Genomic DNA, 15,659 nt, shown 5'->3' on the forward strand with positions numbered 1-15,659 from the left:
GCTTTTGCTTATCTTGCATAATGGCATTTTCCATGATCTATCTGCCTCCCATCTTGCTTCATAGCAAAGATTGTGTTTTGTGGCAAAATGATCTTTCCAAACTGTAGGTCTGATGATTTTATTCTTTTTTATTTTTTAGAATACTTTAGTGGATCCTAATTATCTCTGGGATGAAATCCAGATACTTTTGTATGGTTTAATAGTTAGGATTGCTTTCAGCTGCAAATAACAGAAAACCTCAACTTGGAGGCCTAAACACATAGAGTTATCTTACCTTCATAACAAGAAGTCTGGAGGCACGTGGTGCGTTGGCTTAAAGATGTAGGGACCACCATCTCTGTGATTCTCATGTCCTTTCTGTTAATTTTATCATCTCATGGCTGCAAAGGGCTGCTGTTGCTCTTGCTCTCATTCAAGATGGTTGAAAAAAGGAAGGACAATCCAGTAGATCTCATATTTCATTGACCAAAACTGTGTTACATGACCATCTAGCTGAAAAAAAACAAAAATGACAAAGCTTGTTCATCCTTTAGACCAGTGCTTTGTAACCAGGGATGATTTTGCCCTATGGGGGATTGCAGGAAGTATCTGGAAAAACCTTTGGTTGTCACAACTGGGGTGGGGGGGTGGGGTGCTGCTATTGGCATCTAGTGGTGGAGATACGGCCTATAATGCACAAGACAACTCGCTACAACAAAGAATTAACTGGTCCAAGAGGTCAGTAGTGCTGAGGTTGGAAAACACGCTGTAGAGGCAAGTAAGGGAGAAGAGAAGGGGATTCTGTGAGTTATCCAATCTGCAGTTTCTTATGGGGCTTCTCAGGGCTTTTAGTGTCTGAACTTGACTTCTTGCTGCTCTTATTTAGTTGTAGAGCTCCCTGATCAAGACCTCACTCCAATTATTTTAAACCACTTGCTGCATCTTTTCTCATCTCTGCTTTTTGCAGCCATTTCCTTTTCCAAGTATTCTTCCCTTCAGTCCTGGAGGGGCCATTGCCCTCACAGTCTTCAGGGTCTGCCATCCTCTCTCCTCACTCCCCAACCCTGGCTTAGGTGCCACCCATGTACTCCTCACACATGTTTTGTTTCCCTGTATCTCAGTACTGGGATTGGAGGGGTTAACATTTCTTGTCTCAACTCTGTACAAGCAACCCCTTGGGATCATAATATAATAATTTATGATGAGGATACAAATATCATTTATAGTAATAACCTCATAAATAACTTCTAATAGGGTTGCTAGAAAGATTAAATGGAATGATTGCTCTTTTATTTAATGTTTTGAATTGATAATACATTCTCCTGGTCACTCTTCCATTTCCTTTCATTTCTTCCTTAAAAGTCACCTTCTTGGTTAGATTCCCTTTGGTCACTCCACCTGCCTGCTCTCCTCCAGCACACATCTCACACTTTGTATCCTCCTTCCTATTTTTACTGTTTTCTTCTCCTTATCACCTTATTGCCATCTAACGTATACCCTGTTTTATTTGTTTGTCTTGTTTATTTACTGTCTCTTCTAGTAGAATATAAGCTTCCAGGAACACTTAGATTTTTCTTTCTTTCCTCAGCCTCTAGAATAGTATCTGGCACCTATTAGGTGCTCAACTAATCAGTGAATTAACATGGCTCAATGATCAAACAATATAAAGGGATATATAGTAAGAAGTCATAAAGCTGCCCCTTCTATCCAGTCCCCACATTTGAGCCATCATCAGGCCTTTCTGCATCCTTCCAGAGTTCTTTGTGCGCAGGTAAGAAAGATGAACATCTAATCTCATCCTCACCCCCTTTTAATTCACAGCTAGCATTTTGTACTTTGTACTCTTTTGTACTTTGCTTTCTTCACTGAAAAATATTATCATAAAGATGTGTTATAGATGGTATTCAGTGTATAGAGGGCTTCCTCCTTTTAGATGACTATATACTATTCCTTTGTACAGATGAACCATAATTTTAACCAGTCCTCTGTTGGCCAGAGGTAGTGGTTCAAATCTTTTCCAGCAGGGCAACAGAGTTGCAATAAATCCTGTGGGCAGACATACATGTTCACATGCATTTGCAGAGTAAGTTCCCAAAAGTGAAACTGTTGGATCAAAGAGTGTATAAATTATGAGTTAAGGTCAATATCACCAAAGTGCCACTTAAGGAGTTTTACTTACCCATTTACTCTTTTTAAGATGCATCAGAAGGTCCTGCAAACTATTTTCAAACTGTTGGATTTTTGACAATCTGATAAATGGAAAATAACATCAAAATGCCATTTAATTTCTGTTCCTCTAGGTCACAGGTCAGCACATATTTTCTGTAAAGGGTCAGATAATAAATATTTCTGGCTTTGTGAGCCATACAGTCTCTGTTCTATTGAACTCCTGTGCTGTTAGCATGAAAGAAGACACAGACAGAATGTATATGAATGGGCGCAGCTGTGTGCCAACAACAAAACACATAGTGGTCAGGTTTGGCCCCTGAGCCACAGTGTGCTAAATCCTACTTTGGGTGAGCAGCTTTTCATACATTGAAGGGCCATTTGTATTTCTTTTTCTGTGAACTGGCCGTACCTTTTGCCCATTTTCTTTATTGGTTGTTGGTCTTTTTTTCTTAATGCTCTTTCTAGGTGTTCTTTATATACTAGCCCTTTGTCTCTGTGGCTTATTTAAAATATTTTTCATAATTTTGGCAAATGCCAAGAACTTTAACTTTGTTTACAGTAATTTTTTCCAGTGCAGATATGCTGGGGGTCACTTTTTTTTTCGTTTAACCAATATTCCTTTTTAAAAAAAATTAAATTCAATTAGCCAACATAGAGTACATCATTAATTTCAGATGTAGTGTTCAATAATTCATAAGTTGCATATAACACCCAGTGCTAATCACATCATGCACTCTCCTAATGCCTATCGCCTGATATTCTTTGAATGTGTAACAGTAAGTACAGCGGTGTGAACTATGTAATAGTCAGCTAGAATAGGAATCACTTTTTCCTATGAGAATGGCTTGAGAGAGGTGGTCTCTTAGCAGTGAGGGAGCCTAACCCAGCATAACTCTATTGATAGTCACAAATTTGGGGTTTGAAGAAAGTACCGTAGTTTCTGTTTCATGTTATTCCCCTTTATACTGGTCATCCTTTGAGAGTGAGAACTTTTGTGTTTTTAGCCTGAAAGGCACTGTAGACTAACAGTAAATTTTTGTGGAATAAAGAACCCATTTATTGACCTATCATATTAGAATAAATTTTAGCAGTTGAACTATACTCTCCTGGAGAGGGTTTGATAAGAGTAGTACTTTCACACGCAGCTGATGGCAAGAAAGTATAATGTATGACTTTTGAAAAGCCACTGGAAATATGTTTCAAGAAGTTTAAAAATATGTATGCCCTCTAACACAAAGATTCCTTTTTTGAGAATGCACTACAAGGCAACACGTGAAACAAGCAGAAAAGGAAGTAGCATTATACACAAAAGTACTCTGACTCTGCACTTGTCCAAACCCATACAATGTGCAACACCTAGAGTGAACCCTAATGTAAACTATAGATGCTGTGTGATTATGATGTGTCAGTATGATGTGTAGTTTCCTGAGTTATAACAAATGTGCTGCTCTGGTGGGGGATGTTACTAAGGGGAGAGGCTATGGGTATGTGTGGGTGAGGGTTATGGGGAATCTCTGTACTTCCCTCTTAATATTCTTGTAAACCTAAGACTGCTTCTAAACATAGTCTTTTTTTTTTTAAGATTTTATTTATTTGTTTATTTATTATTATTATTATTTATTTTATTTTTTTATTTGAAAGAGAGATCACAAGTAGGCAGAGGAGCAGGTAGAGGGAGGGGGGAAGCAGACTCCCTGCTGAGCAGAGAGCCTAATGCTGGGCTCAATCCCAGGACCCTGAGACTATGATCTGAGCTGAAGGCAGAGGCCTAACACATTGGGCCACCCAAGTGCCCCATGCTTTTAAACATAGTCTTACAAACAAACAAAAAAGGTATGCAGATGAAAACATAAAATGCAACCAAGTAAATATAAATAAATATGTACATATTTATAGGATAGGAAGAAAGAATAGAGGAAAATTCACTTCACTACATTACACAGTGTGTAGTTATATTCAGGTTGTGGGCTTAAGGTGATTTTATAAATTTTTTTCATCCCTTACTCTTTTAATATTGTATCATTACACACACACATACATTTATATGTATACACACGTATATACACATATATACATATTTATCCATATATGATAAGTTTATTAACTGGACTTTTAGAAATTGTATATTCATGATTTAATTCAGTAAATATTTGTGAGATGCAAACAATGAGCAAGGCAATGTGCTGGATGTTCTGGAAATCCAAAGTGAATCAGGTGGATTCTGCCCTCAAATTTCTCACTGTTGTATGGGAAAGATAGTCATTACATAACTAATTATCATGCAACTACATAAAGTGCTGCCTAGATCAGAGGGGCTAATTAATCATATTCTTCCTCCCTTCCAGACTCAAGGAACCAGAAAAGCATCAGAATAAGGTATCAAGTGCACCATTGGTTACACCAGGGCAGAGAATGTTCAGGGCCTTCTACAAGCTTCTAAGCTCCCCTTAGTCCTAGGGTCATAGGACCATAGGTCTTTCCTGCTGTAGATGAAGGAAGGTGAGCAGGGTGGTTTAGGATGATGGGTAAGGTAAAGGAAGCCCTCTTTTGGGGGTGCTTATGGCCTGGACAGGTGGTAAGAGAAGATGAAAGAGGCGGAAGCGAAAGAGAATCCTCCAGAGCCAGCCTAGTGGGGGAGCGATGCTCCCATAGCCCCTCTTCCCGAGGAAGAACAAGCCAGGGCTGGGAGAAGGAGGGCAGCTTTCTCCAGCATTTCCTAGAGGACAGAAGTGTTAGTGGGAGTTTTTGCTTCTTTATGAGGAGGGGCAGAATCGCATAAAGAGGAATTCTAACAATGCTTTAAGAGTTCAGAGAAGAGATTATGCTGAATGCTTCCTGATTCTACAAAAGCCCCAGTACTCTCTTTAAAACCTATTTGCAAAACATTTTTCTTTCCAATCAAGAGATTGCAAGTTTGGGGCACCTGGGTGGCTCAGTTGGTTAAGTGTCTGCCTTTAGCTCAGGTCATGATCCCAGGGTCCTGGGATGGAGTCCCAAGTCAGGTTCCCTGCTCAGTGGGGAACTGAGCAGGGAACCTGACTTCTCCCTCTCCTTCTGCCTCTGCCTTGCCACCTGCTCTTGCTCTCTCTTAAAATAAAATAAAAACAAATAAATAAATACAATCTTTAAAAAAGGCGGGGAGGATTGCAAGCTTTGAGGTCAAGAGTCTAGGCAGGGGAACCAGTTACACAAGCACAGAGACCAGCTGATCAGGCCTAGACAGATGCTGCTGGGCATGATCTGACCTCCAAGGGTGCAAATGAAATTAGCTCAGGACCTCCACATAGAGCCTCTTCCTGCCCATGAAAACAATGACCCTGCAGGAAGCTAGATACAGCAATACATTTATTTTTATTTACTGAGGGAAAACAACTGACAATAGCCCTCCCCACTCTACTTCCTGGGCAATTAACAGCTGTCTGGATCTGGCCAAGACCAGGGTGGATCATTGGCCAAAAGGAAGTGACCTGGAGCAGAGACTAGAAAAAACAACCATGATAGAGCTACAGTTTCGATTTTTGCAGAAGCACGATGAAGAAAAACAAAATAAATTATATCAGCTGTGAAAATCAGCCCTGAGTCATCTCCTCAGGAACCAGTGAGGCCCAGTCAACTCCCTTGCCCGCTCTCGTTGCTTTTATGGGGCTTTTTTCTGGGGATCTTTGTCTGAAAGATGTAGGTAAAAGAGTATGTTTTCTGGTTAGCGTAGCAGGATGGATGCACTAGTTAAGCTAGAGGGAGAATAGTGATTCCCGGGATCAAGTTGAGTAACCATCTTCAAGGTTAACCTGTGTAATAGCGGGGCGGTGAGGGCAGGGTGCAGAAAACATGGAGACACACTCACAGGGAAGAAAGGGTGGGATGAGAAGAGAAGGAAGTGAGGATGAGGAAAATGGATTAGATGGATGGAGGGTTGGATGGAAGGGAGGCAGAGAACGTGGAAGGAAGGAAGAAAGGGAGAAAGGGAGGAAGGAAGAAAAAAAATAGAGTTATCTTTTATTGAATGCCTATCTCTGCCAAGATCTTGGATAATCTCTTTATGCTGGTCACCTGCAATCCCTTTAACCTTTACCACAATTGAGCAGGGTAGGTAAGTAGTGTTTAAAAGATGATGAGATGAGGCTGCAAATTAATGCTGGTCTGCCCAGTGGTTTTCCATCCTGGTGAAAGCCCGGATTGGGATATCCTTTGGGGAAAGCCTTCTCAGACCCACATATCTGAACTTGAGCTTTTCCACTCACCTTTGTGTTTCTGGAGATCCCTCTTCAGGTTTCTACAGAAACTCTTCCTTTTGGTATGGGAATGGGTGGGTCTTCTCCCCTGCTGGACTGTCAAGTTCCTCAAGGCAAGAGCTCCCTCAATCCTCTTCCTTTGCTGGATATCAACGAGACAGAATTCAGTTTTATTCTCTTTCACTGCTTTCTTGCTTATTTATTTATTTATTTATTTATTTATATCAAGCACTCAATTAATTTTTATTGAGATATAATTGGCATATAATATTGTATAGATTTAAGGTGACAAGGTGTTGACTTGAAACATTTATATATTGCAGTATGATTACCATCGTAATATTAACTACTTTCACATCACCTAATTATCTTTCTTTTCATGGTGAGAACAATTAAGATCTTATGTCTTAGCAACTTGAAAGTCTATAATACAATATTGTTTTCTATATTCAGTAGGCTGTGCATTAAGCCTCCAGGACTTATTTATCTACTGGTTGCAAATTTGTAGCCTTAAACAACATATACCCAATTCTCTCTCTCTCCAGCCTTTATTAATCATCACTATACCCTGTTTTTAGGAGAAGGTCTTTTTTAGATCCCATGTGTTAGTGATATCATACAGTATTTGTCTTACTTTGACTTAATCTCAATTAGCATAATGTACTTAAGGTCATAACACATTTTCTTTATGCATTCATCTGTTAATGTACACTTAGGTTGTTTCCATGTCTTGGTTATTGTAAATAATGCTGCTGTGAATACAGGAGTGCAGCTATCTCTTAAAGACAGTGATTTCATCTCCCTATGTTTCCTTGATGATCTTAATAGATGAAAGAGAAGCATTTGACAAAATACAACTTCCTTTCATGATTAAATTCCTCATCAAATTGGGTATAAAAGGAGCATATACCTCAAAATAATAAAGACCATATATGACAAACCATAGCTAACATTATGCTCATTAGTAGAACATTGAGAGCTTCTCAACTGCATACAAAAGCTCCACACTTTTATTCCCCTCTTTAGTTCTGATGACACCATTTACCTCTTTTTATACATTGTGTTCATTAACAGACTGTAACAGTTACTGTTACTTTTATTTTCCTTTAACCTTTATACTATAGTTTAGTGGTTAACATACCATTCTATTACACATTTAGAGTTTTCCAAATCTGACTGCATACTTAACTACAGTATACACTTTACAGTTGTACACTTTCAGAGGTTTTCATGGCACTAATTAGCATCTTTTCACTTCAGCTTGATGAACTCTTTTCAGCATTTCTTATAAGGCAGGATACCTTCAGCTTTTGTTTCATGGAGAAAGTCTTTATTTCTGCTTTGTATCTGCAGAATAACTGCCATATAGAGTGTTCGTGGCTGGTACTTTTTTCTTTTCACTTTTTTTTTTTCCACATTTTCACTATGTCATTCTACTCTCTCCTGGCCTGTAGGGTTTCTGCTGAGAAATCCTCTGATAGCCTAGTGGGGGCTCCCTTTATAAGTTATAATTTTTTTTTCTCCAGATACATTTAGCACTCTTTTTCTTTGATTGTTGTCAGTTTCATTATAATGTGGCTTTGAGGTTTTTTTGCATTACAGTAACAGGGTGATCTATTAGCTTTGTCAACTTTGATGTCAAAGTCTCTCCTCAGTTTGGGGATGTTCTCTGCTATTATATGTTAAATAAACTTTCTGGACCCTTCCTCCTCTTTTCTCCTTCTGGAACCCTGATTATGCTAGTATTTGTACATTTGACTGAATCCCATTGCACTGGGTTATTTGAAAAGCACTCTCTTCTAGGTCACTTATTTAGTCTTCCATTTGTCCTACTGTGCTGCAGATTCTCTCTCTTGCATTTTGCATTTCAGTCATTGAATTCTTCAGCTCTAGAATTGTCTGATTCTTTTTTATGGTTTCTATCTTGTGAAATATCTCATTTTGTTCATGTACTTTTTTCCGATTTCATTGAATTGTCTCCTATGTTTCTTTGTAGCTCATTGTTTCTTCAAAACAGTTACTTTGAATTCTTTATTTGCTAGATCATAAGATTTCATGTCTTCGAAATTTTTATTCAAGGATTTTCTTTTGATGATCACACTTTTTCTTTTTTTTTTTTTTCCTAATCAGAATTTTTTTTTATTAACATATAATGTATTATTTGCCTCAGGGGTACAGGTCTGTGAATCATCAGGCTTACACACTTCACAGCACTCACCATAGCACATACCCTCCCCAATGTCATAACCCAGACACCCTCTTCATACCCACCTCCCCCTGGCAACCCTCAGTTTGTTTTGTGAGATTAAGAGTCTCTTATAGTTTGTCTCCCTCCCAATCCCATCTTGCTTCATTTTTTCCTTCCCTACCCCCGCAAGCCCCCATTTTGCCTCAAATTCCTCATATCAGGGAGATCATATGATAGTTGTCTTATCATATGATTGACTTATTTCTCTCAGCATAATACCCTCTAGTTCCATCCCCATCATTGCAAATGGCAAGATTTCATTTCTTTTGATGGCTGCATAGTATTCCATTGTATACATATACCACATCTTCTTTATCCATTCATCTGTTGATGGACATCTAGGTTCTTTCCATAGTTTGGCTATTGTGGGCATTGTTGCTATGAACAGTTGGGTGCATGTACCCCTTCGGATCACTACATTTGTATCTTTAGGGTAAATACCCATTGGTGTGATTGCTGGGTTGTAGGGCAGCTCTATTTTCAACTTTTTGAGGAACCTCCATGCTGTTTTCCAGAGTGGCTGCACCAGCTTGCATTCCTACCAACAGTTTAGGAGGGTTCCCCTTTCTCCGCATCCTCACCAGCATCTGTTGTTTCCTGACTTGTTAATTTTAGCCATTCTGACTGGCGTGAGGTGGTATCTCATTGTGGTTTTGATTTGTATTTCCCTGATGCCAAGTGATGTGGAGCACTTTTTTTTTTATATATAAATTTTTTATTTTTTATAAAGATGTGGAGCACTTTTTCATGTGATGTGGAGCACTTTTTCATGTGTCTGTTGGCCATCTGGATGTCTTCTTTGCAGAAATGTCTGTTGATGGATGACACATTTTCTTAATTCTTCATGTTCCTTGTAATTTTGTGTTGCTGCTTTGCTTTTTAAGTAAAGGATACCTTTACCTTTCGGATGGGGTATATTGTTTGTTGGTCCTATTGTATATGGGGTTCTCTCAGACCTTGTTTTTATACACCTGCTCCACATTTCTTGCTCCCTCTTGTGGCAGAATTCTTAAGCTTTTATGTCTTCTCTGGATCTTACAGCTCACCTGGCTGGCTCCTGGAAACCTCTCTTTTTTTTTCCAGAAGGTGGTGCTACAGTTCAAGTTTGTAGTTTCTCTCCTGCCCACAGAGCCAGGTCTGTTTTTCTGATAGCATTCCAGTTTACCAGATTTTTGAGGCCAATCTTGGAGCTGGAGTAAGGGAAGTGAAGGAAGGTATGGGTCTAGCACTTGGGGTATTAAGGATGTCTGCCTGGTAGGAAGATCCTTGGCTGAGGTTCTCCCAGAGGCTTGTGGGACTTTCTCCAGACATCCTGAGCTCAGTCAGCACAAACCATGTCCCTTTATAATCCTTTGATATTCTAACTTACCACTTTCCAATTTCTTCCCTCCCCTCAGTCACGGAGGTCCCGCTTTAGCACTCTGTGTGTTGCTGGAGGGAAATGGGTTTCCCATGCAGCATCCAGCACAGCTAGGGTAGCCAGGCACTCACATACTGCTCTCCTTTCCCCCCACGGAGTGGTGCCATGGGATAGTTCAGTTCTGTGCTATGTCAATTTGGCAGGGAGGGACACTGCTGGAAAAGTTCCTTCAAACTTGTTTTGTTTGTTTGTTTCCTTCAGTGATGTGCTGGAATTCTGTTTCATCCATGGGTATTTGCCCAGGTCAACACTTATCAAGATTTTCCCCAAACACAGCTGGGAAGGATCAGGGTTGTGGTTGCTAATTTCACAGTCCTAACTGAAGTCTGTCTGCGGTCTGTCTATTACTGGATGACCTGGTAGGCGGTTGGGTGAGACTCCTCCTGAGCTTCTTGGCTTATGCTTTTGGGTCAGAAGACTACCACAGAGACACTTTTTTTTTTTGGTAGATGGATGTTTAATTAGCTGTTAAAAAAAGGGACACCAAAAGTTGGGATATTACACCACCATGATATTGATGTCACCCTGCTTTCACCACATTTACATTGTTTATTGACTACTCATATCTGCTATTAGTGTCTTCTATTTTCTTCTTGCCTCTCCTCTTTGTACCTATAATTTATGTCTGTTGTATTCATATCACTGTCATTTTGGTAGGAGTTTCAGAGGGAAGGAGGTATCATAAACACATGCATTCAATATGCTGTGTTTAGACTGATAGAACCTTTTTGGGGTACAATTTAGAATGCATAAAACTTCAAAATGCCTATGCTCTTTGATGCATTTGCCATATTTCTAGATAACTAATCTGAAGAAATAATTCTACATGTATATAAAGAGATGTGTACAAGGATACAATCATCTTGACATTAGCATTGCTCATCATATTGAAAAATTATAAACCATTTATGTGATAGTAATAAGGAGATAGTTAAATAAACTTTGATATGTCTGTACTACAGAAGACTATGCAACAGTCAAAAAGAGTGGTGTTGGCATATCTGGAAATCTCTCTAAGAAATATTCTATTTTATGAATATTAAAAAAAGGTTATTATATATAATCCCACTTATATTCTTTAAAAACCCACAAAACAATGTATGTTTTGAGTCATACTAACCAGTGAATAGAGATTATGGAAAACTAATTTGCTGAAAAGCCAATTTGAGTCCTGTCAGATTGACCATGCCCTGGGACCCACGGCCAGGCATGCCCCTATGTTCTTATACTTACCCACAAAGGGAAGGCTATTCACCCGAAGGCTCTCATCCTGTGGAGCACATCAGAGATGTGGGCCCACGAAGCATACTGCACATTAACAGAATGATTATTTTCTTTTCTTACCAAAGAAAACCGCAGATTTCTCCCCAACAAAGTCATCAGATGAGGCCATCACAAAATACCGACACTGGTTTTCCAACTGTGATCGTATAAGTTATCAATTACTGCGCAGCAGATTACCTCAAAACTTAGTGACTCAAAACAACACACATTTCTTATCTTATTTGTGTGGGTCAGGCCAGGCCTGCACCAGGAGGGCATGCTTCCCTGCCAAACTCCTGCACATGGCTGTTGGCATGGTCCGTTTCTTTGCAGGCAGTTAGCCAGAGGCTACTCTTTGTTCCTTGCCATGTGGGCCCCTCTGTAGAACAGCTCAGAACATGGCAGCTGGCTTCATCAGAGCAAGGGAGTGAGAAAAGCCAGAGAGAACGCACAAGCAAGTTGGAAGTCGGTCTTATGTAACCTAATCTTAGACTCATCCATCAATTTTGTCATATTCTGTTTTTTAGAAATAGATTATGGGGTCCAGCCCTCAAAGGAAGGGCTTGGGTAAGATTTGGAATACTAAGAAGTGGGGGGGGACATCTCAGGAGCTAACTACATGTGTTGACTTGGGCCTGTGATGGTATAGTTACAATAAAGGAGGCATTGATCCTTGATTTTACCCATAAATTTGTTGCTCCCCCCCAAATGCTGCTTACATCTGTGATTAAAAGGTTCTTCAGGGGGCGCCTGGGTGGCTCAGTGGGTTAAGCCGCTGCCTTCGGCTCAGGTCATGATCTCAGGGTCCTGGGATCGAGTCCCGCATCGGGCTCTCTGCTCAGCAGGGAGCCTGCTTCCTCCTCTCTCTCTGCCTTCCTCTCTGCCTACTTGTGATCTCTCTCTGTCGAATAAATAAGTAAAATCTTTAAAAAAAAAAAAAAAAAAAAAAAAAAAAAAAAATAAAAGGTTCTTCAGGGGTTGCAGGAACAAATTCAGAAGCCAAGGATCTTTCCCTATAGGCAAAAATAGGTTTTAAACACATACACACCTCCTAAGCAAATGACATCTAAGGACAGTTGCTTGCTTATACTACATCCTAAATAATACTTCTCTTTCTTTTATCTTTTCATTCTGAAATTATTTCAAATTTAAAGTTGCAAGACTATAGGAAAATGATTCCACACGCCCTATACCATTTGTTGATAATTATGTTTTGAATCCATTCTATAGTTTGTCCCATGGGAAGGCAGTATTTGTAACCATCCGAGTTTTGAGGTGTGATGAGAGCTGTGCAAGGCAGCTGGGAGCCCTGGGTGCTCCCTGCATCTAGAATCATCATCTCTCAAATGCCTCTTCTTCCTCCTTCTGCAGAAAATCCCGAGCGAGCAGCTCTGTACTTTGTCTCGGGCGTGTGCATCGGGCTGGTGCTCACCCTGGCCGCCTTGGTGATGAGGATCTCTTGCCACACGGACTGCCGGCAGCGTCCCCGGAAGAAGTTCCTGCAGGACCGAGAGAGCAGCAGCGACAGCAGCGACAGCGAGGATGGCAGCTCGGACACGGCGTCTGACATCTCGGTCAGGAGACACCGCCGCTTTGAAAGGACTTTGAACAAGAACGTGTTCACCTCGGCGGAGGAGCTGGAGCGCGCGCAGCGGCTGGAGGAGCGGGAGCGCATCATCAGGGAGATCTGGATGAATGGCCAGCCCGAGGTTCCGGGGACCAGGAGCTTGAACCGCTACTATTAGTGGTGGGAGCCGAAGCCCGCGCGGGGCAGGAAGCCGCCGGCGAGGGCCAGAGTCCGCAGGGAGGGTGGGCACAGAGCCGAACGCAGTTCTGCTGAAGTCCTGGGGGCAGAGATAGGCAGGACATGCCCGTTTTCTAGCCAGGAGACCTCAGCTTTCCTTTTCGACTAAATTAACGGAGAAGTAGAAAAACCAAGCCTGTTTATCAACCTTTCCAGGTCGTGGAATGGTGCTGAAAAACCCCCTCCAGAAATGTGGATGGAGATTAGAGAAACAGGACTGTGGTTTCTCTTGATTTCTGAGGATCTCAGAAGTTTCTGCAGACTTCAGTGCTATGAGTTATTCCTTTATAAAAGGAAGATTATCATGGCATGAAGGCTAGGAAAAGCAGGGTGAACTTAACCCAGTAAATGCAATTTTTTAAATGACCCCATGCTATGGAGGTGGTACTCATCCAGATAGCATGATTTATGATTATTATTTAAGGCTGATTTTTAAATCTTGTGTTGCAATGGCAACCTTGTCCATTTTAACTGGCACCTCAGGGATTAAAATCCTATTTTTTAGTATAGTTCCCACCTCATTCATGAAAATGGGTAGAATTAATGTATTATGGGAGATGTGTCAGTGTGCTAGAAAATATCAATAACCTCAAAGGATGAAGGGTTTTATTTTAAATAGTTTATAAAATATATATTAACGTGCATATTTGAAGATGCTGCATAAGAAGAGCTGTGTTTTCCCTCATTTGGAGAGAAGAAATTTTGTTATGACTCTAGATGATGATGATTTTAAACGTTAAGAAAAAAAACAAACAAGTTTGGATTTCCAAGAAAAGAATGAGAGTGGGAGATGAGGAATAAAGCCAAAATTAGGATGAGATTAAAAAAATAAATAAATATTACATAAAGGGTTTTGTTTTGTTTTGTTTTGTTTGTTTGTTTGTTTCATGTCCATCTCTGTTTTATACTTACTTTAAGTGGCAGCCCTTTTTCATAGGTGGCTATGGTCTTTTGCCAGGCCCTTGCAACAACTTGAGAACTGGGAGGAATGGAAAAACTGGAGAATAAAGAAATGGCCCGTGTGTGACTAACCAGGGACCTGTCATTTGCTGTGTGTTGTGTGTTATAGTTACAATGTGGCTGAGTGGTTGTTAAGCATGGGATAGATGTGCCCAAGGCTAGAAATAAGATGGTGGCCTCTTTGTGACTTACTTCACTAAGCATAATCTCCTTCAGAGGAAGTCAATTAGCATATGGTTTCACTTATTTGTGGAACAGAAGGAATAGCGTGGAGCACATTAGGAGAATGGAAAAGTGAAGGGGGAGAAGTCGGAGTGGGAGAAAAACCATAAGAGACTATGGACTCTGGGAGACTAATAGAGGGTTTTAGAAGGGAGGGGAGGAGGGATGGGTTAGCCTGGTGATGGGTATTAAGGAGAGTATAGATTGCATGGAGCACTGGGTATGATGTGCAAACAAGGAATCATGGAACACTACATCAAAAACTAATGATGTACTGTATGGTGACTAACATAACACAATTAAAAATAAATAAATGTGGGGCGCCTGGGTGGCTCAGTGGGTTATGCCGCTGCCTTCGGCTCAGGTCATGATCTCAGGGTCCTGGGATCGAGTCCCGCATCAGGCTCTCTGCTCAGCAGGGAGCCTGCTTCCTTCTCTCTCTCTCTCTGCCTGCCTCTCAGTGTACTTGTAATTTCTCTCTGTCAAATAAATAAATAAAATCTTAAATAAATAAATAAATAAATGTGACAAACTTAAATAAATGATGATCACCTCTTATGGAGAAGGGAGGTCAGTAGGGAAAAAAGAGAGCGAGGCTGAACCACTTAGAAATGGGTTACAGAGAAGGAAGCAGTATCCTCTGGCCTTCTATCTCTGTCAGCTCCCTTCTCTTGATATGCAGTGGGTTCCTTATTCAGCCTGTCTGGATGCTCCTGAGCCTTCCTACTGGGAGTATTTCCATTGGTGTCCATCGGTGTCATCATGGGACCTGAAATGTTGGTCAGAAGACTTGATCTGATGGGGTCTCTATTGCTTTAGCAACTCACTGTCTACCCTAAGGGCTTGGAAGGCTGTCTTAAGAAATGAACAATCACAAATCTGTGTGCCCAGGGGGCAATACATTTAGCTTGAAACCTTGGTGGATGGTCTGATTATATCAATTTGGGTTGCCTCATTGGGTAGTAACAACGGCCAAAAATCTTGTTAAATCAGTATCTTTGAATTTGGGTTCCCACCCTTGTGATTTCCGTCCTAGGCAATAATTGCCTGGGCTTCAGATTAACATCATCTTGGTCTCTGTCTCTTAGAAAAGTGAAAGAATGAGGTGTTGCCTTCAACCCCAGGATTCATCCAAAGCTGGTAACAGGGAAGGATATGACCCTTGTTAGGATGGAAGTGTTTGGGAAGGTTCTGGGTCATTTGGCTTTCTCACCCCAATAGCCTGATGCCTTTACCAAGTCTATGAAATTCCTATTTTTAGGGTGGTGGGGATTTCTCTAAGTCACAAAATACTAGATAACAGTTTGACCTACTGCTTCACTTCCATACAGCAAGGATTTCAGCTTTTCAGCCAAAGATAGG

At 40.6% G+C, this 15,659-nt stretch overlaps 1 protein-coding gene across 6 annotated transcripts in view; it reads left to right on the forward strand.

Moving 5' to 3' along the window:
• The window catches only part of EVA1A (eva-1 homolog A, regulator of programmed cell death), a 51,721-nt gene extending 37,754 nt beyond the window's left edge, over positions 1-13,967 (forward strand). For all 6 annotated transcript variants that reach the window (XM_059405733.1, XM_059405734.1, XM_059405728.1 and 3 more), the window contains one exon: positions 12,683-13,967. In XM_059405733.1, coding sequence (XP_059261716.1) covers positions 12,683-13,056 — 374 coding nt within the window. In that variant the 3' untranslated portion in view covers positions 13,057-13,967. The remainder of the gene's footprint in view (positions 1-12,682) is intronic.
• The last annotated feature ends 1,692 nt before the right edge of the window (positions 13,968-15,659 follow it).

This window comes from Mustela nigripes, chromosome 7 (genome assembly GCF_022355385.1).
Source record: "Mustela nigripes isolate SB6536 chromosome 7, MUSNIG.SB6536, whole genome shotgun sequence".
NCBI lineage: Eukaryota > Metazoa > Chordata > Mammalia > Carnivora > Mustelidae > Mustela > Mustela nigripes.